Raw genomic sequence first — 26617 nt, forward strand, 5'->3', positions numbered from 1 at the left:
CAAAGGCCACTATTAGCTTGTAGGATTTCAGTGTCACCCACTAAAGCTTAACACGTGATTTAATGTTAACTAGATGTCAAATGGGGCATGGGATTTGAGAAGCTTTAATGATTTGTTTTATATGTGAGAAACGTGAGAGCTTTTAAAAGGTTCTATAATGAATATCAGGAGAAGTTCTATGTCCCAAATAAATTGGATTAATTTGAATGAAAGTAAAGTTTCATTTTCTTTTGCAAGCCGTCTGTACTAGAACGGGGATCAATCTGAAGCTTATGTTCATTTCTCTTATCGTGCATGTCATTAACTTACCATTCCAATTTCATTAACTTACCATTCCAATTTCATTAACTTTCTTGTTTTGTCTGATGAAACTCAAACCTGCACTTTTATTAAAGGAGTAACTTGATCTGTCCAATCTGAAAGAGAGACTGACACTTCTTTAGAGTTCATTGTAAAAGTTTCAATGAAACGGTGGGTCCACTTTTGAACCTAAAAGTGTAAAGCAAGCAGACGGAAAGTTTGGATTTTAGAGTGCGTGTGAGATGAGGGACAAATCTTGTTGTTTCAAAGAACTTTATTGTCTGTCCGCTGTGAAAATACGCTTTTATTATACTTTATTGTTACATTATTAATATTATAGAAGTGAATAGTAGGAAAAAACCCCACCCAAACCACACACACGCAAAACTAATTGGAGAATTAGCGTTAGTATTTAAAGTCTGTCAGGTCAGAAAGGTACTTTCCCAAGATGACGGAGGATGGGATAACTTCATCGCTTAGCCAACGTTTAGTCAGTTGGATGGACCTGGTTCAGAGGCAGGTGCCTCTGCCCCTGGTGGGGGTTGGAACTAAAGCGGTTGGGGCTAAACCTCATCGGCGCTGGGGCTGATTGGCGGAGGCGGCCGCGGCCCCTCCCGCCAGAGGCGGGCACGGGGGACCTGCCCTGTGCCGGGAGCTGCCCGCTGTCCCGGGAGCGGGGCAGTGCATGGGGCGGGAGGGCAGCCGAGCCTTTCCCCGGAGCCCGGGGGCGGACGGCAGCGCCGGTGTATGCGGCGGCGCGGAGCGGGGGCAGCCCGGAGTGATGCGAAGTTGAGGGAGGACGGAGCGAGGGAGCCTCCTCTGCTCGCAGGGCAGCCCAGCCCCGCAGCAGGTGCAGCAGAGCCCGGGCGGAGGCACCGGCGGGCCCGGCGCTCCCGGCGCCGCAGCAGCGCCGCAGCCCGGGCCGGGCGGACCCGGCTGAAGGACGAGAGCCCCGAGCGGAGCTGCGGCCATCGGCTCCTTACCAGAGGCAGCGACGCGGAGGAGCGGCCCTGAAGGGACAGCGGTGAGGGCACTCGGCGGGACCGAGCGGGGCGAGGCGGTCCCGGCTCCGGCGGGGGGTCCGTGCCCGGGCGGGGCGGCGGAGAGGGGGGCTCTCGTTCCGCCTCGCCGCTTGCTGAGGGGGGCTCTCGTTCCATCTCGCTGCCCCCCTCCCACCCCCCTTTTCCCATTTCCCTCTTTCCCTCCCGTAACCCAAGGGGAAGCCTTGGGCGCCTTGCATCACCCCGCGGCGGTGGGGCGGGAGGGCTGAGAGCCGGGAGCTGAGGGGAACAGCCATGGCTGGAGGTGGGGGGAAGAGCCGGGGGGCTGAGGGGGACAGCCGGGGGCGGGGGGGGGAAGAGCCGGGGGGCTGAGGGGAACAGCCATGGCAGGGGGCGGTAGGAGCCCTCGGAGGGGCTGAGGGGAAGAGCCGCAGGGGAGCCGCGGCGATGCGGTGTCCCCGAGCGAGGGGACGGTGTGACCTGAGGAGGGACGGGCAGGGGGGGCGCGCCGCGCCACGTCCTGAGGGGCACCAGAAGGACACGTCCCTTCCCGCCCTTTTCCAGGGCGCTCGGGCAGGAAGAGAAGAGGGGCCCGGGGACGGCGGGCAGGGCACCTGTGTGGCACGGCGCTCGGGCGGTCGGCGGGCGGGCTCTGGCTCGGGCGTCCTCCGGCGCCGCAGCGGTGAGTGCGGGGGAAGCCCGGCAGGTGCCGGCGCTGCGCCTTGAGGAAGTTTGGGCTCCGTGAGGGAAGAGGAGGAAGGCGGAAGGCTGAGGGGGCCGCTCGCGCGCGAGGTCCCTCAGCGGCGGTTGGGGGGGGGGCGCGCGCCGTGCCTGGCGCGCGCGGGGCGCTGAGGGCGGGAAGGCGGTAGCGGGGGGGGGGGGGGGGTCGCGGGGAGGACCCGCTGCTTCTCGGACACCGATTTTTGGGGCTCGTTTGAGCCCCTCGGGGCCCTCTAGCCCCTTCCCCGGCGACTGCTTGGTGTGTCGCCGTGACGGGTCTTGTCGACGCGGGCAGTACCGCGGTTGTGTGGGCGCAGAGTCCCCCCCCCCCCCCATGTTGCGTTGTCACCCTGGGGACGCGGTGTGAGGGACATCATCGAGCCGGGATGACTCCCCGAGGGCCTGGGACGCAGTGCCCTCCCTGGATATTCCCGGAGTTTCCATCCCGGCCGCCTCCGAAGGAGCAGCGTTGCGTAATTGCCGCTGCGCCTCCCCGTTGGGCTCAAAAGGGAGGAAAAAAAGGCCAAGCGTGAACTTTTCGGGCCGCGCGTCAATAAAGTTGCGGTCTTTAAGCGGGTATCGAGTGGCATCTTGTCTTTCGTGGCTTGTTTACGCGCTCGCTTGAGCACCGACTGTGGAACAATAGGGAATGGTTGGGAATTGCGCAGCCCGTTCTGCATGCTCATCAGAGTTCCCTGGGGATGAATAGGGAGTAATTCCAGTAGTAGACATCCTTGAAGGTCTCCTCCCCCGAAGCAAACACCTTGAAATTAGTATTTTGTTTTCTGTTTGTTTTTTTTTTTTTAATGTTGTGACCAGGTGACTTAAGTTTTGCGAATAATTCACACGATATCACTTGTTTCCACGTTTCTGTCCCAGAAATTCTTAGTTACGTTTCCGAACTGAAGCTGCCTGCCTGCTTTTCCAAGCGATTATCGCACAAGGTCACTTATATATTTTAGCTGAGCTAGTTTTTAAAGCACCAACACAATGTAGTGTGCAATTAACCTTTGCTTCACGTTTCCTTGGTTTTGTTCTTGTGTTTCGGTCATCGATCCAGGCCGAACACTGGATACTACAGTAGCTTTTGTTTTTTTTCTTTCCAAAAGACTAACCAGTTTGTGCTGGAGCCTTGCACTCTGAGACGGCTTTCATGCTATTGTGAAAATATTATAGTTGAAATACAAGGAAATGAGGACTTGGCCTGAAATGCTTGTGTTGTATTTTTGCCACTTGGTAAATTTTCTGTCAACGAAAGCTCTGCGGGGGCCGTGAGAAAAGAAAATATTTACGTTTTGTAAATTTGTCTGTTACAAATATTTTGCCTCTGAGGTGAGAAACACGGCAGTGTTTTGTAAAGGTCCCTTACATTTGTTTTTCTTAGAGTGCTGTGAGCATTTGGGTTGTTCTGAAGCAGGATTTGGATGGAGAAACCCGTGGGACTAACCCGGGCTGGAGGAGAGGACATCTGAAATGATCCCTGCATCCTTGCTCTGGTGATGTCACCTGAGCTCTGGGAGAGTCCATGAGTGGATTGTAGGCAAGTGATTCGCAAAGGAAGTGGCAATGATGCAGTGGATTGGTTTTCCACACTGGTGGCAACTTAAACTTGGTGAATGGCTACGGGCTGTTGTAGTTCACTGGTGGTCAGTCATTGCAGCTGTGATTGAGGCAACACTGTCCTCACTGCAGACTGAGAAACTCAGATATCTTAGTTACTGTTTGCAGAAATCAAAGGCAGTCAGAACTGTCATGTGCCTGAAATTTTAATGCCACATTTATCATATCTAAAACACTTTATAGTCTGTTATCCATCCAGGTCAGCCCTTTGGAATGATAACTCCATAGTTCTTCCAGGTATTGGGTTGGTTAGTAAATAAATGCCAGGAGTGCTGTGGATCCTGATGAAGAAAAAGTAAGAACATGCCATAATTCTCTGCTGTGTATAATTTGCATGGTTGGTTTCTAGCAGTATGTTTTATTTCCAGGAAGGAAAAACAAATTTTCTGTGTGGTGAGTGTGTTAATACCTGTGAAAACATCGTGTGAGGAGGTACCATAATCCATCAAATAGCACCGAACTTATAGCTTTGTGTATGTTTTTCCTGTACCTGTTGAGACTTGCACGAAGGATGTGTTTTGCTGGAATACTACTCCTACCACTTCAGGAATGTTCTGCAATTAATTAGGTTTACAGATGTAACAACAGTGCCTATCCTAACTTGATTATTTTCTAATTGACTTCCTTGAGTATGAACTACATTATTTCTGACTTGAACTGCCAGGTTCAAGTCTTATTGCCTGCCCGTACTTTCCATGGTGTTTTCCACTTTTGGCTGTTTAAAGTGCTTTTTTCCCACATCACTGTTTTAACCACCACTGTTTTAATTCTAAGGTTGCTTCCCTTAGAATAGTACCAGGAATTCATCTTGGTTTATTCCACCTTGGTTGAGTCCCTTGCCATTTAATTATAAGAAAAATCCCACTGCAGCATGAAAAGCTATTGAGATCTTTTTGGTAAGATCAGATTCATGAGATGCTTAGTAAATGAAATACCCTTTCTCTCCAGATCAGGACTTTGAACAGAAATGTTTTTATTTCTGTTTCATTATTACAGAGATGTATTTCAGAAGAGAACAGGACTGTGTTTGAGAAAGGCTGATACTTTAGAAGGATTTGAAATCATTCGCCTCCTTTTGTTGGTATTTCTAGTCTTCAGAAAAAAAATCTTTTGTTGTTGTTTTAGAAAGTATCTTTGGGCTCAAAACTGACATTCTGATACAGCTCCAAGGGTTTGTGAAAAGGCATTGTAGAGGGCTCTTCTCCCTGTTTTCCAGGAAGTAAAATACACTGGGACCATTTAATATGCTGTCCTTCCCCTGGGACAACTATGCTTGGAGGGAATTTCTGAGACTTTTGCCATAAGGTTTCTTGAACCCTTTGACAAAATATTTCTGATCTTTTATGACACTTAGATGTCTGTATTTTAAAATGCTCAGGGTGTGGGGCCCTGTTATTCCTTGTAAGAAAGAACTATTTCAATTGTTTGTAGCCAGAACTGTGGTTATAAGCTGTTTTGTTGTGACCATTTCTCTTAAGCAGCACACTTGTCATGCACATAATTTTATTTGTATAGGGAAACAAGCACAGCTTTCTTCTTTGCTCTGTGCTCTTCTTTCCTCCTATGAATGGATGGGTCAGCTTCATAAAAAATAAGCAACTTAAGACTGTTTTCCCTTCCTACTCAGTGACTGAAGGAGAGTTAATGGGAAGCCTTGAGTCGGCTTCAGATTGTGAACTGAGCTGGAGAGGAGCCGTGATGCCCTGCTGAAACACTTACATTGAAACAAATTAAGGTTGTCTCTCTCTAAGGGGAGATAACAGTATGAACATCAAACCTTTTGGAGTTCCTTCATTTCCGCATATATATTTCCAACACTATATTCCATTAGAGAAATTGTTTTCACCTATACATCAACACCTGTATGGAAAAATTATTTAATTAATTGGTTACACCCAAGGATGGAGCACAGAACTGTTGTAGCACAGCCTTCAAACATGAAATTTTTTAAGTTCAGGGCCTTGGTGAAGATTTAGATTAAAATGCAGTTACGTATGTTGAATTTGATTTGTGTTTTTTTTCACGTTCCCCCATCCAATTTGGAAGCTGTTTGACTTAAATGAACAAGGTGCTTTAATGCCAAGAACACAAATTCATGAGACAAAGGTATTCAAAAAAAGAATTGCAGAAACTTTCAACAAAATAAAATACCAGCTTATAAAAACCAAGTAATTGTGTTGTTACTTACCCTTAATTTTATTTTCAGGGCATCATTGTTGTCTTCCCAGTTTAGTGTTTAAACTGAAAAAAATCCTTTAATTTGGAGCAAAGTGAGGCGTTGCATGGCATCAGAGAGGCATCTCTCTCTGAATGGAATCTGGGTAAGGAACAGGAATTTTTGCACAGCTGGCTTGGGAGGTGACGTGGGAAGTGTGGAGCCCACTGCCATTATCAAACCTTGACCTGTGGCAGCAGTTTATGTTGTATCTGTTTCAGATTAGTGAGTCCTAGTGTGTTTTTTTTTTTAAGAACGGGGCAGTTGTTACGAGGGCTTGGGTGCTGTGCAGGCAGCTCAGTGTTTATTTTGTAGGTTTGCTTGGGGAGCCAGTTCTGCCAATTTATCATAGTGCAAACAGCTGCCGAAAAGCATGGCTTTTTTATAGCATGGGTGTGTTAAACCTTGGTAGCAGTGTCTTTCTCAAGAGCTTTCTTGACTGTGGAGGTCTCGTAGATGAGGTTTTGCGCTGGCCGAAGTTGCCGTAGTCTAAATAAAACCTGAACACCAGAGTGCTGTAAACACCAGCAGAGCTTTGGAGAATCAGACCTTGATGAACAGTGTTATCTCCTGTCCCTTTATTTTCATTAAAGTACACTTGGAGATTGGAGTATTCCAAATAACTCCAGCTCAGACTACACATTTGATTAAACAGTCAATTTTGCCTTAAACTGCTTACTACTGAAATAACTAAATACAGCCCTGCTATGGGCCCTCAAGTTATTTCTGTTATAAACCCCAGTCAGATATTTGTTACTGTACAGTGATAACGTTCAGGAAGCTTTAGCTGCTTTCCAGAAGTGGAGGAAGATCTTCCCATCTCCCGGGAAGTGGGTAGGAACAGACAGTGTGCACTTGTAGAAGCATTTGGGGTGTGTGGATTGTTTATTGTGGATTTGTTTTGGGTTTTACACCCAGATCGTTCTGTGAATCACAGTCTTGGAGCTTTGAGCCGTCTTTATGTTGACCCACTGTAGCCTTTGGATCTGTTTTCTCTTTTGCTTGATATTTGTGAATGAACAGATTGTGCTGAGTCTCAGATTGTCTTTGGAAATGCACAAATCTCCTGTCTTTGGACCATTCCTTTCTGAAGTTACACTCCAGTCTTAGTCAACCACTGATGCTAGAAATCGGCAGGAAGTCTGTGTGTTTACAAATTTATAGAGCTACTGCAAAAAAACCCCCAAACTGACCCTTACTGATGTGTTTTACACATTTTAAATGAAGCCTAAGTTGATTTCTGTCCCCTCTTGCTCTAGTAAGTGATGTGATCTTGCTCTTAAAATCAGTCTAAGCATTAAACTACGTAGCAAAGCTGTTACATCCACCACTTTTATCCTTACTCTAGGCCCACATTCTGCTAGGAGGTTGTTCAAAGCAGACACTCCAAAACACAAATCTGAATGTAATAGAGAGTAGTTGACTTCAAAGAAAACCTACCTGTACATTTCAAAACAGAACCTAATGATTAACAGACTGAACAAGCTGAAATGTTTCTGGAGTGTGTGTGGTGCTGCTGCAATTACTTTAATTGAGCTTGAATAAGAACAAAACATTATTAAATTGAGTATTTTAACTTTTTTCCCAAGTTGTATTTCCCGCTGCAGAGGCAAACCTGCCACAGTTTCCCTTTGTGGGTTCTGTTTGTGTGGCTTGTTAAAATGTGCTTATTTGCTATAGCATGAAGTCAGAAATGGAACAAAGAAATTCATTGAGGGCTTCTGGGTGTCATGTGATGGCGTGACCGGGGGGAGCTTGTACCAAGCTGAAGCCAACTTGAGTGAGAAATGAAGCATCCCCCCCAAATAATTATTGAAGTTGAAAGAAAATCCCAGTTAAAATGGGCTGAAGTTTAAGAGTAATGTTGTTTCAGATCCTGAGGCTTGTTCGTGAGGCGAAATTCATGCTTGGGTGATGGTAGCATGTAATTACAGGCTGTGCTTGTTGCACCAACAAATTAAGCTCACTGTGAAGCTCTGTGATTTCTTCCAGCCCCTTCTTCAGAGAGTCATTTTATCAAAGGAGATTCAGTCAGTGATCAAAGTCTTGAAAATCAGAGTCAGGTTTTTTTTTCTTTTTTTTTCTCCATTTTTTTTCCTTTTTCTTTTTGGTACTCTGCTATTTCAGCCTGTCTTTTGAGGCCTCCTGGGTGGCTTTGACCCCCTCAGTGGAGACATCTTTGTCTCCATCAGCTGCTGTGACACTCGTGCCTGCTGCTCTCTGCAGGTAGGAGGCTTCCTCTCATTTTCTTGCTCTGTTACTGGGCTCTTCAGGGCAGTGTGGTCACACAGCAGGAGCAGGGCCATTAAATAACCTCTTAGGCAGCGCTGGTGTCCCTGGGAAACGTGGAGTAACCTGTTGGCTTCTCTCTGTTAGCGCTGCCGAGCCCCGGCTGCCACAGCAATATTTCTGGGTGCTTCCTGGTGCAAAATGCACCTGCAGCAGGTGGGGAAACTTTGCCCTCAGGTCTTGGTACTTGGAGAGAGAGAGAGAGAGAGTCTCCAGGAGTTGAGGGGACTCTCTCAAGGGACTTTTATGTCAGTGCCAAACTGCTGCATCCTCTGTGAGTTCCCAGGAGCTCTGAGGGAGGCGAGCAATTTGTCTCGCTCGTCCGGCACGACGGGAGAACCTTTCCTGACAAATCCCTCCACGGGGAATGTACATGTCCTGCTTGCAAGCAGATGGCTCTCTCGCTGTGTGCAGTCAGCAGTTACCTTTCCAAGGTGCTGGGGGTGGGATAACCACGGGCAGCAGGAGCAGAGCTGCAGAATGGAGAGTGCCAATGCGGAGAAATCCGAGTCCCTGGCCCATGGAGTCGGGTTCCTTCAGTCCAAGGCACGCAGGGTTTGGAGCAGTGTGTTAAGTGGTGGGCTCTGCTCATCCCCACTGTGTAAAGTGAAATTATAAGGATCTTGCAATGCCCCATTTGAGTTGCCCAGTGCACAGCAGGACGACAGAAAAGAACTTGCTGTTCTTGTTCTTTTTGCTTTTATTCGGGTTATTAAAATACCTCAGGAATACATCTTGATTTGTTTCTGCTCCCCTACCTGAGAGGTCTGTGAAGGTTAATGTTTCACAGGCTGTAAAACCTTCATGGAACTCACTTTTATGCAGTTAGTTGGACTGAACTTTGCTACTACTGTACCTAGTATCTATTTTCATTCAATAAAGTTTATATTTTGACCTATATACTGTTTGCTCACTGTTTTTTAGTGCATGGAGTGTTAAGAACTGTAGGTCCTGTCGAGTGAAAGGTGCCTTTGCTGTGTTGTAACTTGAGGTTGTGAAAATATTTAATTAGACTTTAAACCTTTACTCTCAGGCAAATCAGCTCTTGAGTGCTGTCAGTACTGCAGTGTTATAATCTCAAAGTGTGCAGGGACTTGATGTAAAAGATCAAATCTGACTTGAGAAACTTAAATGGATTTAGAACCTGTTCATGGAATCTTTGTGGATTTTTAATCTTTTCAGATGTGACTGATGTTTTCAGAAGTTCAGGACAGTTTTCCATGGCCACGAAGACTCAAAGTTATTATTTCAGGAAGGCAGTGGTGAAGTGTTGCCAAGAACATGGTACTTTGGCCACTTGCTGTAAACTCATCTTAATAGGACATTATGCCTTGCACAAGAGTTTTATTCCCATGTAAGTTCTGGAAGATCTGCCTACTAGCATGTCTACTGAAAATATTTGTGTATCAGCTGTAAAACCTGGGTTTTGAAGGAGAAGTGCCTCTTGTACCTCGCTGCCTTGGGAAGCGAGGATTTCTAAAATGGTTTTTCCAACGCTGTTCAGTCCAAAAGCTCAGGTAAAATCCTTCAGTGTTTGCTAAAACACTGTTGCACAAATTAATAAAAGCGGTTTCATAAATTGCATGTCCTTTTGACTCCCTCTTGACAGCTCCTTTGCTGTTTGCACAGCTGACACAGTAAGTCAGACAGGATTGCAGTGAGGTTGTAATGTCTATAAATCTTCCTCTTTTATCTGTGGATGAGATGTTCTTGTATTCACTGAAGTGCTTCAGTTATTGGATGGAAGATGTAATTGTTTGGGAGACTGTACAAACTAAGTTGAAAAGCCCTCCCTTGTTCATGCACTCAGGTTTTCATACTAATTTCTTAATTTATCAGTTGAAAATGGAGCCTATAGTTAAAAGCCAAATCTTACCACTCATCTAAAACGTTGCAACACAGACTAATAATCACAGCACACCCTCAGCAATTAGTAACAGGATGTGTGACAGGAAAAACTTCAGGTTCTAAATCTGAAGGCTGTAAAATACCTGTTAGGGGAGTGTCTTCCTAGATAATAGGAAGACACTGCCCTGTTGCCCCAAGGCTCTGTGCATTCCCACATTGCTGCTGGTTTGTGTGTTGCTGAGTAGCAACTGGTTCCTCATCTTAAACTGCCTGAAGTCAGCTTATGGGCCTGATTTATTTAATGCTCCTAAAGGATTATGGAGTAGCATTTCCTATTGCCTAGGGAATATGTACAGCAGAGTAGGCAGTATTATGGGTTAAGAACATACTTCATTGCTGCCTTAAAGGGTTTAGGAGGCAAATTGCACTTGGAGCTTGAAGGTTGTGGTCTTTCTTGCTGTCATGTGTTATGCCACTAATTAAAATCTTCCTGTGTCTGACAATTTGAGCATCTGCTGGGATTTGCTGTCAGACATGATGTGGTCAGTGCATTGCCTCACGTGGAATTTCCAGAATCAAAGCATCACATTATTGCTTCTGTATGTATGTTTTTTCATCTTTGATATCAGCTGTTTGCCTGTGGCTGACACTGCTAAGATTTGGGTTTGAGTACACGTTTATCACTGAATCGAACTGTAACCAGTGTTAGTGAGCCTCTGGTTTGTCCTGGAATATTTTCTTCCTCTTTCAGCGTTATACTTACCCTGTAAGTGCTTTATGTTAGTCATTCCTGGCTATCTTGGGCTTGATAAAAGGCTTTGCTTACAGGGCCTTTGGTCATGCAACCCGCGTTGTAGGGCTTGGTTCTGTGTTTGGCTGAGGTTGTTTACAAGCCCGTGGAGGCTGGATACCGTGTTTTATCTGTAACGCTGTGTTTAATAACAGCTAAAGGAACCAGATTTGCATATGAAATAGGTTTTGTCCATGGGGGTTCGAGTAGCAGGGCCCGACTGCAGCCTCAGTTCATCAGGTAACAATACGTGGTCGCGGGTGGCAGTTTGTGGTACTCACAGTTGGCTTAAAAGCGTACAAATCTCACCTTTCCCCTTCTTTCTTTTTGATAATCATACTCCTGTGGTGCACGTCATTAAGCTTTCCACTTGGGCAGAGTCATTTCGGTGCTAATTAGCATCCCCCGCTCGGCGAGCCCGCTCCTTTAACGCGCGCCGTCTCTGCTCAATTGTAATGAGTAATTCGAGCCCTTTGGGAAAGGTGAGAGCGATCAGCAGCTCCGAGATTGCTCCTCCGCCGCTGTCTGGGATGAAGGGCACCTTTCCCGGCGGAGATTCGGCTCCAGCTGCCCAGGTAAACTCATCAAACCTTAACAAACCTGAAGGGAAGAACTTAAAAAAGCAAGTGGCATCGCTGAACCCAAGCTCTGTAAAGCCTCCCTTGCTGCTTTAAAGCCAGGAGCGTTGTGTGTTACTGATGAATGAAAAGGACTTTTTATATCCTTAGGTGTAAGTGCCTGGGAACTGTTTACTCTTCTCAGAGTGATATAAACACTGGAGCAGTTTGAATTCAAGCTGTGCTGTGTATGGAGGTGCTGGAGAGCCTCTCCTGCTTCTAGACCTGTCTACAGCGGAGGAAAACATCAATAATTATACTGCTGGCCTGAAAATGGTTATTTCTGAAACATTCAGGAATAGCAGGTAGGCAGCCAGTGGTATAAAGCAGAAAAAAAACCCAAAACGTGCTTGTAAGTTTTAATTATGGAGTGATTAGCAGATTATTAAGGATTGGCAGCAAATCTAAATCTCACTTTGGGTATGTATTCCAGCACTGTAACTGACTGTTACACGAATTAATTGGAATTAATCTAAAATAATGCTGCTTAATTCTTATAGTAATAGTTTAAGCATGAAGACTTTTTAATGTCATTTATATAAACCTAAATGTCATTCAGTTTATTTCCACACTGCCTGGCTGTCAAGTATCAGCACTTTATGAACTATGTGGGGAGAAGGATCGTCCCTCTTATTTTTCCCTTGGAAGTCACTATTTTCTATGTAGTCACCCTTCTTGTTCTAGATCCTGCTTGGTCCTCCTGAGTGAATGGAAAAATACTTCCTTAAAAAAAAGAAAAAATCAGGATTTATAAGTATTTTGGTCAGCTGTCTTGTAGAGTATGTCTGGTGTTCTATAACACTTTAAAACTCACACTTTCCCTTTCATTTGAATGTAGGTCATTAGCTTAATGAGCAACTGTTGGAGTAGGTTTAATGTTTGACTTGGTCTATCTTTAATATTCAACTTTTTCTTGCTGTGCTCCAGTAGGTGAACCCTCTGCAGTCAGCAGGTGCTTTCCCTCCTATAAAACCACTCTGCAAATTTTTTTTTCTCCATATCATTGCTTTTAGGGCTTTTTGGCTGAAATAAGTGGCTTTGATTCAGTGATTGTTTTGTGGGCGTTGTTGGTTGCTTGGAGGTTTTGTTGTTGTTTAAATTTTAGCAAGTTTGGATTTTTCTTTTCCACTCTCTTTGATAAAAGAGAGCCAGCTCAGACCCTGAAACAGTCTCATTTAATGGAGGCAAATCCTAAGAAGAAGGACTTAAGATAGAGGTACAAAATGGCTTTGTATTGTTTATGGTCGTGGAGAAACTCATCATCCTTTGGCTTTGGGCTTTCTTTTCCTTTTTTCTGTCAGGACATTTGACAGTTCTTTTTCACGCTCCAGGTGTGTGCAGAGACAGAAGGCAGTTGCATTGGCTGTTGATCCTTTTTATTTGATCGCTTTTTGGCCAGTGATTTGTTCTGGGAGTTTACTGCTAGAGTGTGACTGGAAGTTATTGGGAAGAGTCCCTGTGGCTGTGATGAGCTGGCTTCCAGCTGCCCCTCAATGTTTTCCTGACCCCTGGGAAGCCCCCTTTGCCTGGGGGGCTTACAAAATGCTGTTGCCTCTTAAATTGAAGCCTTCCAAGCTCCTGCTTCTCTCTGGCCAGGGCATGAAATGATGAGGCTGCAGGTTCCTGCCAGAAGTTCAATAGAAGGTCAGTGCCATTTTTCCCAGTCAAAGAGTCACTTAATCGGCATTTCTCTAATAGCATCGTGTGTTTAAATATCCCAATGGCTTGGCAGGGCCTGTACATATATTTTCCTGTCCCTGTGGAAGGTGCTTGTGTTGAAAAGGGGAGTTGCATAATAGGTTTTGGAGAAGTGATGATGGTTTTACCAATTCTGAAGGTACCACAAGGTACAGACTGCCAGGGAAGTGTGTTGTCATCTCTTGACATTGATACACTGCAAGAAGAAAAAAACAAAAATGTGATAAATTTTTTTGTAGGTGCATAATCAGATTTTCTTGTCAGGTAGGTAGTGCTTTAAAATGCCTTCACGAAGAATAAAATATCCAATGTGATTCCCATTTAAAATGTTTCTGTTTGGTGAGTGTGGGGATAGGAAGCAGTGGGGTGGTACCGCCAGCATCCCAGGGAAGTACAGCTGTAATTCCCATAGCTTTTGATGGCATGTGCCATGGAAAATATGCCTTAGGGCTAAGGATTATCCTCCTGCACTGTGCTCCGGGCCTGTGTGGGGCCAGGAGATGGGAGTAGAACCGGCGTCTGCCAACCTGTTGGATCATGAGTAGCCCTTAGGCTGCTGGAGCCTTTGATTACTGCTGCTGACAGAAACACTGATTTTCCCCAATCCTGCTCCTCCATTCATGATTTTGTAATATCACTGTTGTTGACAGGAGCAGTAACTCAATACCGTGGGAATGCTTCTAGCGTGGGGACATGGAATCAATAATGGGCTTTTTCCAAGTTTGATTAATCATTTTTCTTGGATGTTTCATTGCTGAACCATTACTTAGGGTTTTGGCTTTTTTAAAGCACTCTTACCTAAGGAGTGTTATCCTGCAGTGTTCAGGAGTGTTCACCCTGTTGAAGGTGGCTGAACATGGACAAGGGAAGTGATTCTACCTCTGTACTGGGCACTGCTGAGGCCACACCTTGAGGGCTGTGTCCAGTTCTGGGCCCCTCGCTTCAAGAAGGACATTGAGGGGCTGGAGTGTGTCCAGAGAAGGGCAGCAGAGCCGGGGAAGAGTCTGGAGAGGAGCTGAGGGAACTGGGGTTGTTCAGTCTGGAGAAAAGGAGGCTTGGGGTGACCTTCTCTCTCCCTGCAACTCCCTGACAGGAGGTTGTGGCAAGGTGGGGCTTGGCCTCTTCTCCCAGGCAGCAGTGACAGTACAAGAGGACATCAGGAAGAATTTCTTCATGGAAAGGGTTGTCAAGTATCAGAATGGGCTGCACAGGCAGGTTGTGGAGTCAGCGACGCTGGAGGTGTTCAGGGAATGACTGGACGTGGCACCGAGTGCTCTGGTCTAGTTCACCAGGTGGTGATCAGTCCAAGGTTGGACTGGATGATCTTGGAGGCCTTTTCCAGCCAAAATAATTCCATGGCTTGTTGGCACTACACCAAGCCTGTGCACTTCTGCACTTGCACAGCCCTCTGCTGATGTCTGTGACAGTGGTGCAGCACAGTGAGCTCCTCAGATGCTTCTGGTGACCTTTCCTTCAGAAACTTCATATTGTATAGTAATAAACCTAAATTACACAATTATTGTATGGTAACCATATAGTATATAGTAAGTATAATTATAGTATTTTATATATAATTACATAAAATACGAGATGCTCTATTTGTGGGCTGGTAACCCACATAACATGGAAGAAAACCAAACTAAAAAGAGTCCTGAACAATGTGTTGTAGGACAGTTATAAGACTAGAGTGTAAGGAGATAAGGCCTGAGTAGCAGCATTATCTGTTGTTCTTATTTATAAAGGACACTGCAACAGACTCAGGTTTCTGCATGGATTGGTTTGGCACGAGGAAAGAGCAGATTGTTTGGTTTGGCGTGTGCTTGTTTCTCTGTCCTAGGAGGGTTACGGTGACTGAGGAGTTTCTGACGTGCCCTCTCTGTGCTTCTAATGCACTTGGCTTTCATCTGGTGCATACAGGGGTTTAAATTGCCTAAACAGGGGTATAAGAAGTGTTTTCCCTTTCCCCAGCAGCCTGCTGCTGTCAGGAGCTGTGTTTAGGATGGCTGTTTGAGTGTAGGTTAGAGCTGGTGCTCAAGTGGGTGTTCAAGTAGGATTTAAGTAGGTTCAGAATCAAGTACTTGTCCAAGTGCTTCAGTGGAAGTTGAGATGTTCACGTGTGTGGTACTGCCTACCTCCTGTTACTACATTTGGTCTTGTACACAAAGTGTAATTTTTGAAAGCTCAAAGTAAAGTCGGTTCTTACTCTGTGGTAGCCTCTTCCTGCCTGATTGTGACTTCGCATCCCTGTCTGGCTGATCAGTGTTGACACTACAGGAAAACACTGCATGGATTTGCATGTGCTTTTAGGAGAGAAAAAAACTACCTTAATCTTCTCTACTCCTGTTGGCTTACATGAAAAAAAACCCCTCAGAAGATGTTATCCTTAAATCAGACTAGAGAGTTGCAACTTAAAGGAGCACAGCCTGAAGCCTGTGGGCAACTGTCAGACAAGAGCTTGTAGCAGGAATGCTCATAACCATGTTAACAGTGGTGTGAAGTGTGGTGTGCTCAGGCTGCAAAACGGATGTAGAAGTTCCAGTTGAGGAACTGAGTTCTGTTTGTACTAAGTCATCTTATATCCTGTGCACTGGAATAGAAGTACTGGTGATTTCTTTGGGTGTCGTGTGTGAATAAGTACAGGGTTTTAGCCTTTGGGTCTTTGAACTTAGCATCTTTCTTAGTCACTTAATAAATTATAATAACAACTATGCAGTTGTGCTTTTAAGTGTGATCACAACTGTAGCAGGATTCGGCTTTTGGGGCTGACGTGAGGATCTGGGAGCTGTCGGATGACGTCTGTAATTCGGAAGTGCCGCATGTGGTACCTGCGTGGAGGGCACCAACCTCACTGTCTGACTTGGCTTCCCTGCTGTTTCACGCAGGTGCCACATCACTGTCTGCGTTGGAAAAGGTCTCTTGTTTACCCTTAGTGCCAGATGGAAAGGGAGGGGTGGGGAAAAGGCGGATCTCACTGGAAACAGGGCACTGCCAAGAGCGCTCTGAAACGGAGTCTCTCTCGTTCCCTGTCACCACTGCAAGGATGTCTTCAAAGCGGGGAGACGGGATGAGCTTTCATGGGGCAGCCAGATAATAACTTGCCTTAAATTCCCCAGCAGGTTACAAATCTGTTGTGTGTTGCTCTAATGCTTTTCCTTTCCCATTCCAGCTATGAAGCCGTACGCTCCAGCTTTCATTCTCCTGTGGAGTGCCGTCGGGATAGCGAGGGCTGCCAAAATCGTCGTCGTGCCGCCAATTATGTTTGAAAGCCATCTTTATATTTTCAAGACTCTGGCCTCAGCCTTGCATGACCAAGGTCACCAGACAGTGTTTCTCCTCTCTGAGGGCAGAGAGATTCCTCCATCTAATCACTATAGACTTCAGCGCTACCCAGGGATCTTTAACAGCAGCACCTCGGATGATTTCCTCCAGTCCAAGATGAGGAGTATCTTCTCGGGGAGGCTGACAGCCCTCGAACTGTTCGACATCTTGGACCACTACACCAAGAACTGTGACATGATCGTTGGCAACCAAAACCTCATGCGTGCCCTGAAACAGGAAAAATTTGACCTGCTCCTGGTCGATCCCAACGAGATGTGCGGATTTGTTATAGCTCACCTTTTAGGGGTTAAATACGCCGTGTTTTCCACTGGCCTCTGGTATCCAGCAGAAGTGGGCGCTCCGGCTCCCCTGTCCTACGTTCCCGAATTCAACTCGCTGCTCACGGATCGCATGAACTTCTTCGAGAGGATTAAAAATACTGTGGTTTATCTCATTTCGAGGTTCGGAGTCAGTTTTTTGGTTCTGCCAAAATACGAACGGATAATGCAGAAACACAAGGTTCTTCCGGAGCGGTCCATGTACGACTTGGTTCATGGATCCAGCCTGTGGATGCTTTGTACTGATGTAGCGCTGGAGTTTCCGAGACCTACGCTTCCCAACGTCGTTTACGTGGGAGGAATCCTCACCAAACCGGCCAGCCCTCTGCCAGAAGTAAGGTTTGCTGAGTTTTACAGTCATTTCTGTGCTTTCTGGTTCCCCTCACGTCACGAGTTGACGGTTTTGAAGCGGTGAATTCCAAATGGGATCTGGTGTTCTGCTGTTGTTGGCTTGGTGGAATATACTCTTGCAGTTGCTTGGGGCGGTGGCGAGAGGAACTGCGAGACAAAGACTCCGCAAAATGAGTCTTTTGTGGCTGCAGGAAGTATTTTGCTTTTGAGTAAAGTGCTTAACGGTGCATTAGAGGTGAAAAACAGCGCTCTCTGTCTTGGAAATCACATCAGTAGCTCCTAACCAAACATGGTTTAGAATGGGAAGGAGGGAGGATGGATGAGTACTGCTTATGCCTGAACAAGCCTGCTGATAAGTTATATGATCTAACTTCATGGTGTTCATATTCTCTGTGGTATTTTTTGCCTCCCCTGGGTTTGATAAGTAAAAATGTCTTTAAAATTACATGTATGTAAGCGTGAAAAAAAAACTGCATAGGCCAAGATGAGGAGGTGTGAGCTGACCTAAATGGCACCGCTGCTACAGTCAGATGGGAATTGTTACTGTGCACGTGCTGGCCAGCAGGTACTGGAACGGTGACAGTGATTGCACTGACTCCAGAAATCCTGGCTGCACAGGTTAATTAGTTTGATTACTTCAGTATAGTAGGTGATCTTTGATACCTGATACCGAAGAAATGCCTCTGTTCAGCAACACGGTGGTGAGTGGCGGGCAGAACAAAATCTCATGGAACACGATGTCATTTACAGTTTGTGTGTCCATAAAAAGGCAGATGTTGAGTTGGAGGTGCGTGTTAATGGATGCTTATGGCTGGGTGATAAATAGGGAAGTAGACCTGCAGTGCTCAACAACTTCCTTGTTAAAATGCCTTGTTCTGCCTTTGCTTTTTGCCTGAAAACTTGGTGGGCTGGATTGAGCTTTTTCTCCCTTTTCCAAACTGATATTTTCTTGTTCTGCAAGGAGAAAAAATGTCTTTGCACGATCAGTTTGGGCGCTAGGGTAACATTGCCTGTTTTGTCTTTTTGTTTAATGTAACCAGAGTGACAGTGACCTGAAAATAGTCCTGTAGGTAGAGCACATGCTGGCAAATATTCATTGCATGGAGGGGGAAAAACACCCGTAATTATTTGTAATTATTTACCTTGTCTTCAGTTTTATCGGGCAATTCATTCTTTTGGGAGTTGTAAGCGGGAAGATGGTTCGAAGGTGCGGGAGAGAAGTAACAAAGTGAGCACGTTCCTCTTTTATCCTGTAATTTGTCCGTGCCTAAGGTGTTACACGTAATCCCCTGCGGAATGAATTGTAGGTTAATTACTGGGCAATCACTCGGTGCTTGCTGAGCAGCGAGAAAAAATTCGGAACTGTGGCTCTGCTCTGGCAGATTTAAAACTGGATAGCGAGTGCTGCGGCTGTTCCCTGCTCCTGCTGCAGCTCTGAGGCAGGAGCCTTGGCTGATTTATCTTCTGCAGCTTTGAGTTTGGTGCATTAAGGTGAGCCAGAAGCGGAGCCTGGTTCACGTTTCTGTGCTGGGCTGGAACTGGTGATGCTTCAGGAACTCTCAGAAATTCCGCTCCTGCCCGGAGGGTGATGAGAAAAGAGGGGCATGTGGCTGGAGACGACAGCTTTAGCAGGCTTTTTTAAGCTAAAATTAGAAGTTATTGGGTCTCTTACAGTCTCCAAAACTGCTTGTGAGTAGCCTAGTCCACTTTGTCTCCTAGAGACGTATTAGGGAAGAATCAGTAGTGTTTGTTCCAAGCCCAAAATACCTGATTAACCCAGGATACCTGCGCGCCTCCGTAGTGGCAGTTTTTTCCTTTTTTTTACCCCTCACCCAAATTAACCAAATAGTTTGTTTACCCAAAGCAGAATGCCTGCACTTAACCGAAAAGCTCTAGCTTTCTGCTCATAAGTAGCATCTTAAAAAAAAAAGAGGCAGAGAGGAATAATTCAGCGGTCAGTGAGGAGGTGAAGGTCAAGGTGTTTTGAAGTGTTATGGGGTGGCCGCTCTTTCATTCTGGGGGATGTGGTAGCTCTGTTTTGTGGATGCTCAGAACCTGCACCTTCTCTGTAGTTAGACAAGCACCGCTTTAAAGGCAGCACGTAGCAGTGGGTGCTGAATATCCAGGTCATGTGAAGGGGAAGGAAACATTGCTCCTGCTTCGCTCTGTCCCATCTGCATTCGTGTTCCGGGCAGTGGATGGGATGCGTGAATCCTTTCCCTTTTAGCCGCGCTTGCCGCCTGCGGGTCCCTGTGCTTTGTGGGATCGGGAACCTGTGCTTGGATCGGGGAGCGCAGGAGATGAAGCCAAAATCCCGGCGGCTGGAGGTGTGTGCGTTTAGGGGCTCTGCCGTGCTGGCACAGCTGCAGACCCCGCAGGGACCGTGTGCTACCTGTGTAAGCCTTCCCCAGGTTCCCATCCTTCTCCTTGCTCCCTGCCGGGCAGCGTCCCGCTTTGCGCTTGGCGCAGTGTCCCCGGGGCGGTCGCAGTGATGGCCGTGCCAAAGGAGCGGGAGCCAGCGGGTGTGCTTTGGAGGTCACCGCGCTGCCCGGATTCCTGCGGCGCCCTGCGGCTCCCTCCGGCACGGCAGGGTCTGTCTCACCGGGACAGGCGGGCAGGGTGTCCGGACAGTGGCCGGAATGCCCAGGGGATGGCACATTTCCCCGCTCCCACCCCGGCTGCTGGGGGGATGGAGCGCTGAGCACAACTTGTGTCGCGGTGGGAGGGCTGATGGTCCCTTTGCAGAGCTCGGAGTGGGGCAGCGTTAGTCGTCCTCTGTGAGAGCCAGCGTGACGTTTTCGCTGGTTAAACTGGGTTTAAAGGTGCTTCTTGCCTGAGGTGTGCTGCTCTGTAAAAGGCAAGGAGATGATTGCGGCTGTACCCGTTATCCCTAAGGGAATCATCAAATGTTACACGCACGTGGAACACAGCCCAGGATCAAAAACCCCGGTGTGTTGAATTGCGCAGAGGACGGTGGGATCAGAATTATCCTTAAAAAGATCAAAAGCTAGAGACAGACTGACCACCGAGTCCTCAAGGTAATCACTGAGGTGAACTATCAAGTGCGTGGTGTTCCCTGGCGCTATTTCCCTGATAACTGTCGGTGCCCATTAGGAGAGTAAAGGGCTGCTCTGCTTCTCCAGAGGGATGTGAATAAAGCTTTGTAAAGGAACACCCATTTGGAGAAACAATGAGGGAACCTCTGCTCTGCCATTTATCGTGTGGCTGGGTTGGTGTGTATTAGGCATTAATGAGCCCGATAAGAGTCCCTGACTCAGGGCAGGAACCAGGGGGGTGCCACAAGCAGCCGCCTGGGGAAATACTCGGCCCGTGAATAAACCAGATTTATGCCGTGGAGGAGGGTGTGCACGTTTCAGAGTAAGAAGTTGGCCTTTCAGCCACAGCTGTCAACAGCTGGTAATTGCAGTAAGTTCCTCACTCCTCCCCGTACATCTCTTATCTGAGCTTGTTACTGCGAACATCAAAGCGCGGAGCAAATTGGTGGCTTTGAAATATCTTCACTGAAAAGTGTTGGTTTGGTGTTTGTTTGTTTTCCCCTGAGCCTTGCTGACAGTTGTGTGTAGCTAATACTGATATTTATCTTTTAAAGTGAGGTGGAAAACTAAGGATATGTTCTATTCCTTAAACCCGACTTTTCTCCTTCGTTCCAATTCAAGGGCACGGTCTCTGAGCTCTTGCAGGCTGTAACAGTAGATTTTTGCCCGTGGCAGAGCACCATCATTTTAGGGTTTTTTTTTTCAAGTCCAGGGAATAGTTCTTACAGAACTGTTTGGACAGTAAATATCTGATGATGTGAACCAGCTCTAGAGCTGTTCTAAAATGCGGTGTGATTGTCAGCTGGGGAGGCTAAAAGCCTTTTAAGGGTGATAGAGATGATGCAGCACCGTGTAAATTCTGTGCTGAACCGCGTGATAGTGTATTTTGACTCTGAAATATATATTAGGTGAAGCTTCTCCCCCCACCCCAGCATTCGATGTTTGGCTCCACAGGTTAAGTGTTGCCTGAGCTTTGCAGGCACCCAAAGGCAGAAATCTGTAACCTCCAGTCTCAGCTGCTGAACAGCACACGGGTTAACGAGCTGCTGCTTTCAACGGGTTTTGTGGGTTTAAATATTCTAATTTATCGCATTCATCACGCTCATATTGGAGCACACAAATCAACAACACTTACTGACTTCGACAGGCAGGGGTTTCACTGAGTGTCACTTCCAGATTTTGAGCAATGACCTTTGTACAGGACAAATAACGAGCTGTGCTTTTCCCGTGTTTTTTTCCCATTTATAACGTACAGAAAAACAGAAGTGAGGAATTTATTTCCAAAGGTGTGCTTTTTTTTTTTGTTCTGCAATATTTGGAATGTGTTGCGTTCGGGTACCAAGTTTCTATAACGTGGGGAGTTGGAATGTGGTCAAAGCTGAAATTTGAGAGCAGCAAGCCCTAATTACTGATCTGATTGACTAACAGCAATACTTAATCAAGACAGCTTTTTTCATGTCCCAGTTGCTTTAAAGGTTAAGTGAAGTGGCTGATCTGTTTTGTGGTTAATAATCCTCAGGAGAGGCATCTCCCTGAGCCTTCCCAGGCTGTTCACAGCTCACCTGGGGGGAATTCCAAGTGGAGGAGCTGCAGGGGAGAATAGGGAGGTCTTGGTGAGGGATGTGACTCTTACCCAGGATCAGAAGGCAGCTGATTTTAGACTTGTTAAAGAATGGCTGGTGAGCGGCCTGTTTATGTAACTACTACATAAAAATATATGGGTACTGTGTATATAAACTTTATATGTATTTATAAGTCTTTAAAAAAAGAGAGAAGGGAGGAGGTAAGCCCTAGGAAGAAAGAAAAGCTGTTTTTGTCTGAAGAAGATATGAAGAAATTGCCATTATTAAATCAGAGCTGCAGGTTGGAGTTGTATCTTCTGCCATCCCCAGAGCACAGGTGTCCTAGAGCAACGAGAGACAAAATTTCCCACCTAAATTGGGTTATAATATGGATTTATGGGAGGGGGTATATGTCAGTATCTGTAATGCAGAGGTCTGGATTTAAAATTGAGCTTCTCTTTAATTTTCTTCTTGCTGTGTTTGCTGCAGTTGAATTTGACCTGATGTTCTATAGACAGAGTAAGTAAAAATAGTCTCTTAAAGCTGTTTTTTTTTCTTAACAGTTGTAGAGTTTTTTGCTACATATGGAGCTACTGAAAGTGCAGAAGGGTTGGTAGAACCTTGGTTTGCATTTACACTTGATAATCATCAACCCTCCTGTGCATGCTTGTGAGTTCATGTTTAGGAAAGTGGCTTTTTTGGGGTATTTTTTAACAGAATGTTGCCTCTGGGATAACACCAGCAAGGTTTTTACTTTGGATCCTGGATTTGAGGATCCCTCCGCTCCATGCAGCGGTTTTATTAACCTCTCCTGAAGGACAAGCTCCTTATTTTCCACTCCTCCCATTGCATTGAGAGGCAAGGTTGCTTTCCCAGGGAGCTTTGCCAGAGGTGTGGTGAGTAATGGATTTTTGACAGGGAGTGTTGCAGCAGGGAAGTACTTGCACTGCAGTTTCCTGGTTGACCTCTAGTTTTGGGTAGACTGTGTTCTGGAGGCTTCACTGGATACTCCTGGAACTCCAGAGAGGGGGGGCTGTGTTTCCTGCCTGTGTTTTTGGGAGTGAATTTCATTGCTTTTCAAAGTTAACTGGACTTAAACACTCTGGATGTTCAGTGGGAAAAGACAAAGGTCGGGGATAAAAAAATACAATATTTTAGGCATTGGAAAGCTTAAAGACTTTTTGCATTCCTTACTGTATTTTGATAAGCTAAATATACAATGTGTGTATATATATATATCAAGTAATTGGATATATATCTCAAATAGTTAGTGAAAAACATGCAAGGGAAGTCTGTATTTCAGCAGGGCTGAATCTGGGTCTGATATTATTGAGGAAGCACTTTATCAGCAGCTTTAAATTAATATGTGGTGACAGTGCACTTGGTAATGCTTGGGGTCCTGACATGAGACAGTTCAGATCTTAGTTTCCTTCCCAACTGATGGTGTTAGTGTGGCTCTAGCCAGCAAGAAAAGAGGGATTTAGTCTAATGCCATAATCTGAGAATGCTTTTTTTTTTAGCATTGTTTTTGCAATTACTGTACTCTGTGCTAGCATGAATTCCCAAGTGTGAGAGAATAGTGTGAATGTTAACTGCATGGAGTTTTTATATGGTAGTTGTTAATAAAATCAGTCATTAATAAAACCCAGGGAAGAGAACCGTGAACTTGCTGTTAATCCAGAGGGAAATGGGAGGTGGGAAGGATCTCGTCCTCGCTGGGAGCAGTGTGTCTGCTCCTAATTGAACTGAGACTGATGTGAAAAGGAACGAGCCCTGATAAAATGGGATGAGCACTTTTGCCTGGTGGCCACAGTTTTGGAAAGGCAGGAATTTCCTCGGTGGGAAAGAACCTCTGGAGTGTGACAGGGAGCCACCAGAAGCAGCTGGATGTGTGGAGTCAGGGAGGTGTGAGGCATCCTCTGCCTCATCCAGCCAGGAGTTCATCGTGGTGTTCCCTCTCCTTTGTTCCTTACAGCAAATAACTCCTGGTTTTGGTTGTAAACTGAGTTACAAATTCATGGCAAGTAAATACAAGGCCTACTTTGCCTCAGGTGATGGTGTTTCTCTGGGTTTGCTGTGGACTGATCGGTTGTTTTGTAACTTCTCCAGTATATGATATGATCTTTTTTGCTTTGGGATAGTAAAGGTTGTATAATGGCACCTGTCTGACCTTTAACCACCTGTGCTGCTGAGTTGGTTTAGTAAAATTTGAAATAAGAATGTATTCATGAAGAAATATGTCACATAAGAAGTACTATTTAGAAGGTGCCAGGGGAGTTCAGGCACCAACATAAAAACGGTCTGTGTACCTTTCTGTTTATTTATCAGTATCTCCTTTCTAAACGTGGCTCAATGCGGCTTCTTATTTTGAAATAGATCTTATTTTGAAGTAAGATCTCGTTTTGTCTGCTCTCGGCAGCATTTGACAGGAGAAGTTGCATGGGATGCCTGTGCTCTCCCTGGGGGAAAAAGGGTGGTTTGCAACCATATTTGAAGAACAGGCATTTGTGCTCTTCCACATTTTGAATCGAGCAGCTGAACAGGGCGAAGCTTCGGCTCTTAAACCCGGTTATGTTTGTACTTGGGCACTTTGTTTATGCGGAACAAAGCTCAGTATTAGGCACCGCTGGTTACTGCCAGCTGGGCCCTCACTCTCCCCGTCACAGCTGTGCCTCCAGCATCCAGCCCTGCAAAGAATGGCTAATTAGAGAACCAGGCAGAACAAAGCCCACACAGTGGGGCTGCCACAATGGCATTCCTGTCCCTTCGTACTCAAAAGATTGATTTTATTTCTTTATTCCTCCCCCCCCTCCTGCCTATAGTACAGCACAGATCAATAAGTGCTTCTTCTCCCTATGGAGGCACAGGCTCTTCCACTATTTTTTTTTCCCCTCAGGAACATGGCATTTGCACAGGAGTTACGTGGAAACGGGTGGGGCTGGGCACAGTGTTGCAATTGGGAGTCCTCTGAGGTTTTCATACCTTAGTATGCATTGCTTCAAGTGAAAATGGTAATTAATGTGTGTACGTGTTAGGTGATGTTTTATTGTCAGTGTAGGCGGAGCTCTAACTGGATGAAACCCAAAATTCAGTTAGAAAACGTAGTTCACAATTCAGTACAGAACCTGAATGTGCTCTAACTAGGCTTGCCAGGTTTCCTGTCTTTCCTGTGGGCTCACCTCTTCCCAAGTGGGAAGTTCCCAGTGAGGGGGGATGTGTGTCCAGCTGTAGGTGCTCAGTTATACTCTGAGCCTCTCCACTCACTGTGACAGTCTGGACAAAACAGCTTCCCTTACCCAGGTCATTTTGGCAAGCACCTCTGTAATCCCAAACTTCTTCTATTTGTGTCTTAAAATTTCTGGAAAATCTGAGTATCCAGCTTAATGCTTTGTTAGTGTCAGGTTATTTGCAGCGTGAAATTAGGGAATAATTATACTTCTAATGGACACGATGTACACAAGTTCTGTGAGTGGCTGATCTAAGTTCTTATTAGAACTTCTGCTGAAAGTTTTACTTTCAAGTTCATCGAGGTTTTAGGGGTTTATAATTCCTTATGGTTTGACTCTTGGCTTGGAAGGGGAAGGCCAGATCCCTGTTTCCAAGTCACTGGTAAGTTTGTGAAGTTGGCAGTGCAGCCTCAGTGAAGCTGTTTGCTGGCTGTGCTGGGACTTAAACTGAGGCAGGGGCTTTCCTTTCGAAAGAAAATCTGCAAATACTTATATTTGGGGGGGGGGGGGAAAAAAAAAGTATTAGGTGTTCTCTTCCAGTCGCTGCAAGAGAACCTTTTAAAGAAGGGCATGTCTTGAATTAACTGCAAAATTTAAAGGTGCTTCCCTGTCTATTCTGTTCAAGTTTGAAGCAGAGTGTGAGGAAGGTTCAATGCAACTCGTCGTGTAATAACCTCCCTCCCCAGATTTCTCCTGTAGTTTAGACCTCAGAAGTTGCGATTTCCTTTCCCTGCGTTTAAAAAAAAAAAAATCACCCTGAGTTTACAGTAAACCTGAAAATCATTTCAAGTGGGCAAAAGGAGGTCGCTTTGCTGCACGCCAGGAGCCGTGAAGTGCTGCCCGGCCAGGGCAGGCTGATTTTAATGAGGGCAGCTCTAATGACTCATCAGCCTGACTCAGGGCCTTTTCATACAGAGCGTAATTAGATCGGGGAAGGCAGAATGAGCCGGAGGTCAAAAGTGTAAGTGGATTTAAGGAGAAGAAAGGGGTGAGCTCACAGGGGGATGAGTTGGGTGTCCGTGAGGGTTTTTAGAGGGTGGTGGATTCGTCGGGGCTGGTGCTCGGGGTGTTTGGGTTAGTGTGGCCCTAATGAGTGGCAAGGTGACTGAAGGCTGCTGAAATTTTAAGCAGACAAGGTTGTGCAGTGGCATCAGCGTGTGCTCTTCCAATGTTATGGATCCAATATCTCCAAGCTGATATTTCTTGCATTTGCGTTCCTAATTTTGCAAAATAAAATGAAATGCACGGCTGTAGTAGTAGTGCTGTCGAAGTATTCGGTCTTTTTGATGTGCCAGGATCACAACCTGCTTCTTATCTGCTGGATCACTGCTGCACCTTGTATGTCACACAAAGAACAAGGAAGGTACAAGGAAATGCTGAGCCCTTGTGCCGTGGCCCAGCTAATTTGTACCAGGACGTTCAGATCTGTCTTAAAACCAAAGGCCTGGGAACGTCCCTCCTTCGGATTCGGTTTCACTTGATCTTCAGTTTAGAAAGCCTGTGCAAAAAGCTGTCAGGAGAAATAATGATCAAAGTTAAAAGGAACCTGAGAATGATGGACTCAGCCAGGTCACGGACTCGGGGAGCTCTCCAAGGAGGCAGTCGGTGTAAGTTCCTCGTTTTCCATTTCCTGGTTTTTACCCAACTCTGCGTTTGTAGTGATGCTC

The 26617-nt window shown here is 46.0% G+C and overlaps 1 protein-coding gene across 5 annotated transcripts in view; it reads left to right on the plus strand.

Moving 5' to 3' along the window:
* The first annotated feature begins 968 nt into the window (after positions 1-968).
* The window catches only part of UGT8 (UDP glycosyltransferase 8), a 33611-nt gene continuing 7962 nt past the window's right edge, over positions 969-26617 (plus strand). The window contains exons 1-3 of one of the 5 annotated variants that reach the window (XM_027689865.1): positions 969-1324; positions 1866-1983; positions 16265-17088. In XM_027689865.1, coding sequence (XP_027545666.1) covers positions 16267-17088 — 822 coding nt within the window. In that variant the 5' untranslated portion in view covers positions 969-1324; positions 1866-1983; positions 16265-16266. Of the gene's footprint in view, positions 1325-1688; positions 1984-3335; positions 3354-11689; positions 11706-16264; positions 17089-26617 lie in introns of those variants that run through there. The other 4 variants (XM_027689866.1, XM_027689864.1, XM_027689868.1 and 1 more) reach the window with 4 other exon arrangements.

Source organism: Neopelma chrysocephalum, unplaced genomic scaffold, assembly GCF_003984885.1.
Source record: "Neopelma chrysocephalum unplaced genomic scaffold, ASM398488v2 Primary Assembly neopelma1_78, whole genome shotgun sequence".
NCBI lineage: Eukaryota > Metazoa > Chordata > Aves > Passeriformes > Pipridae > Neopelma > Neopelma chrysocephalum.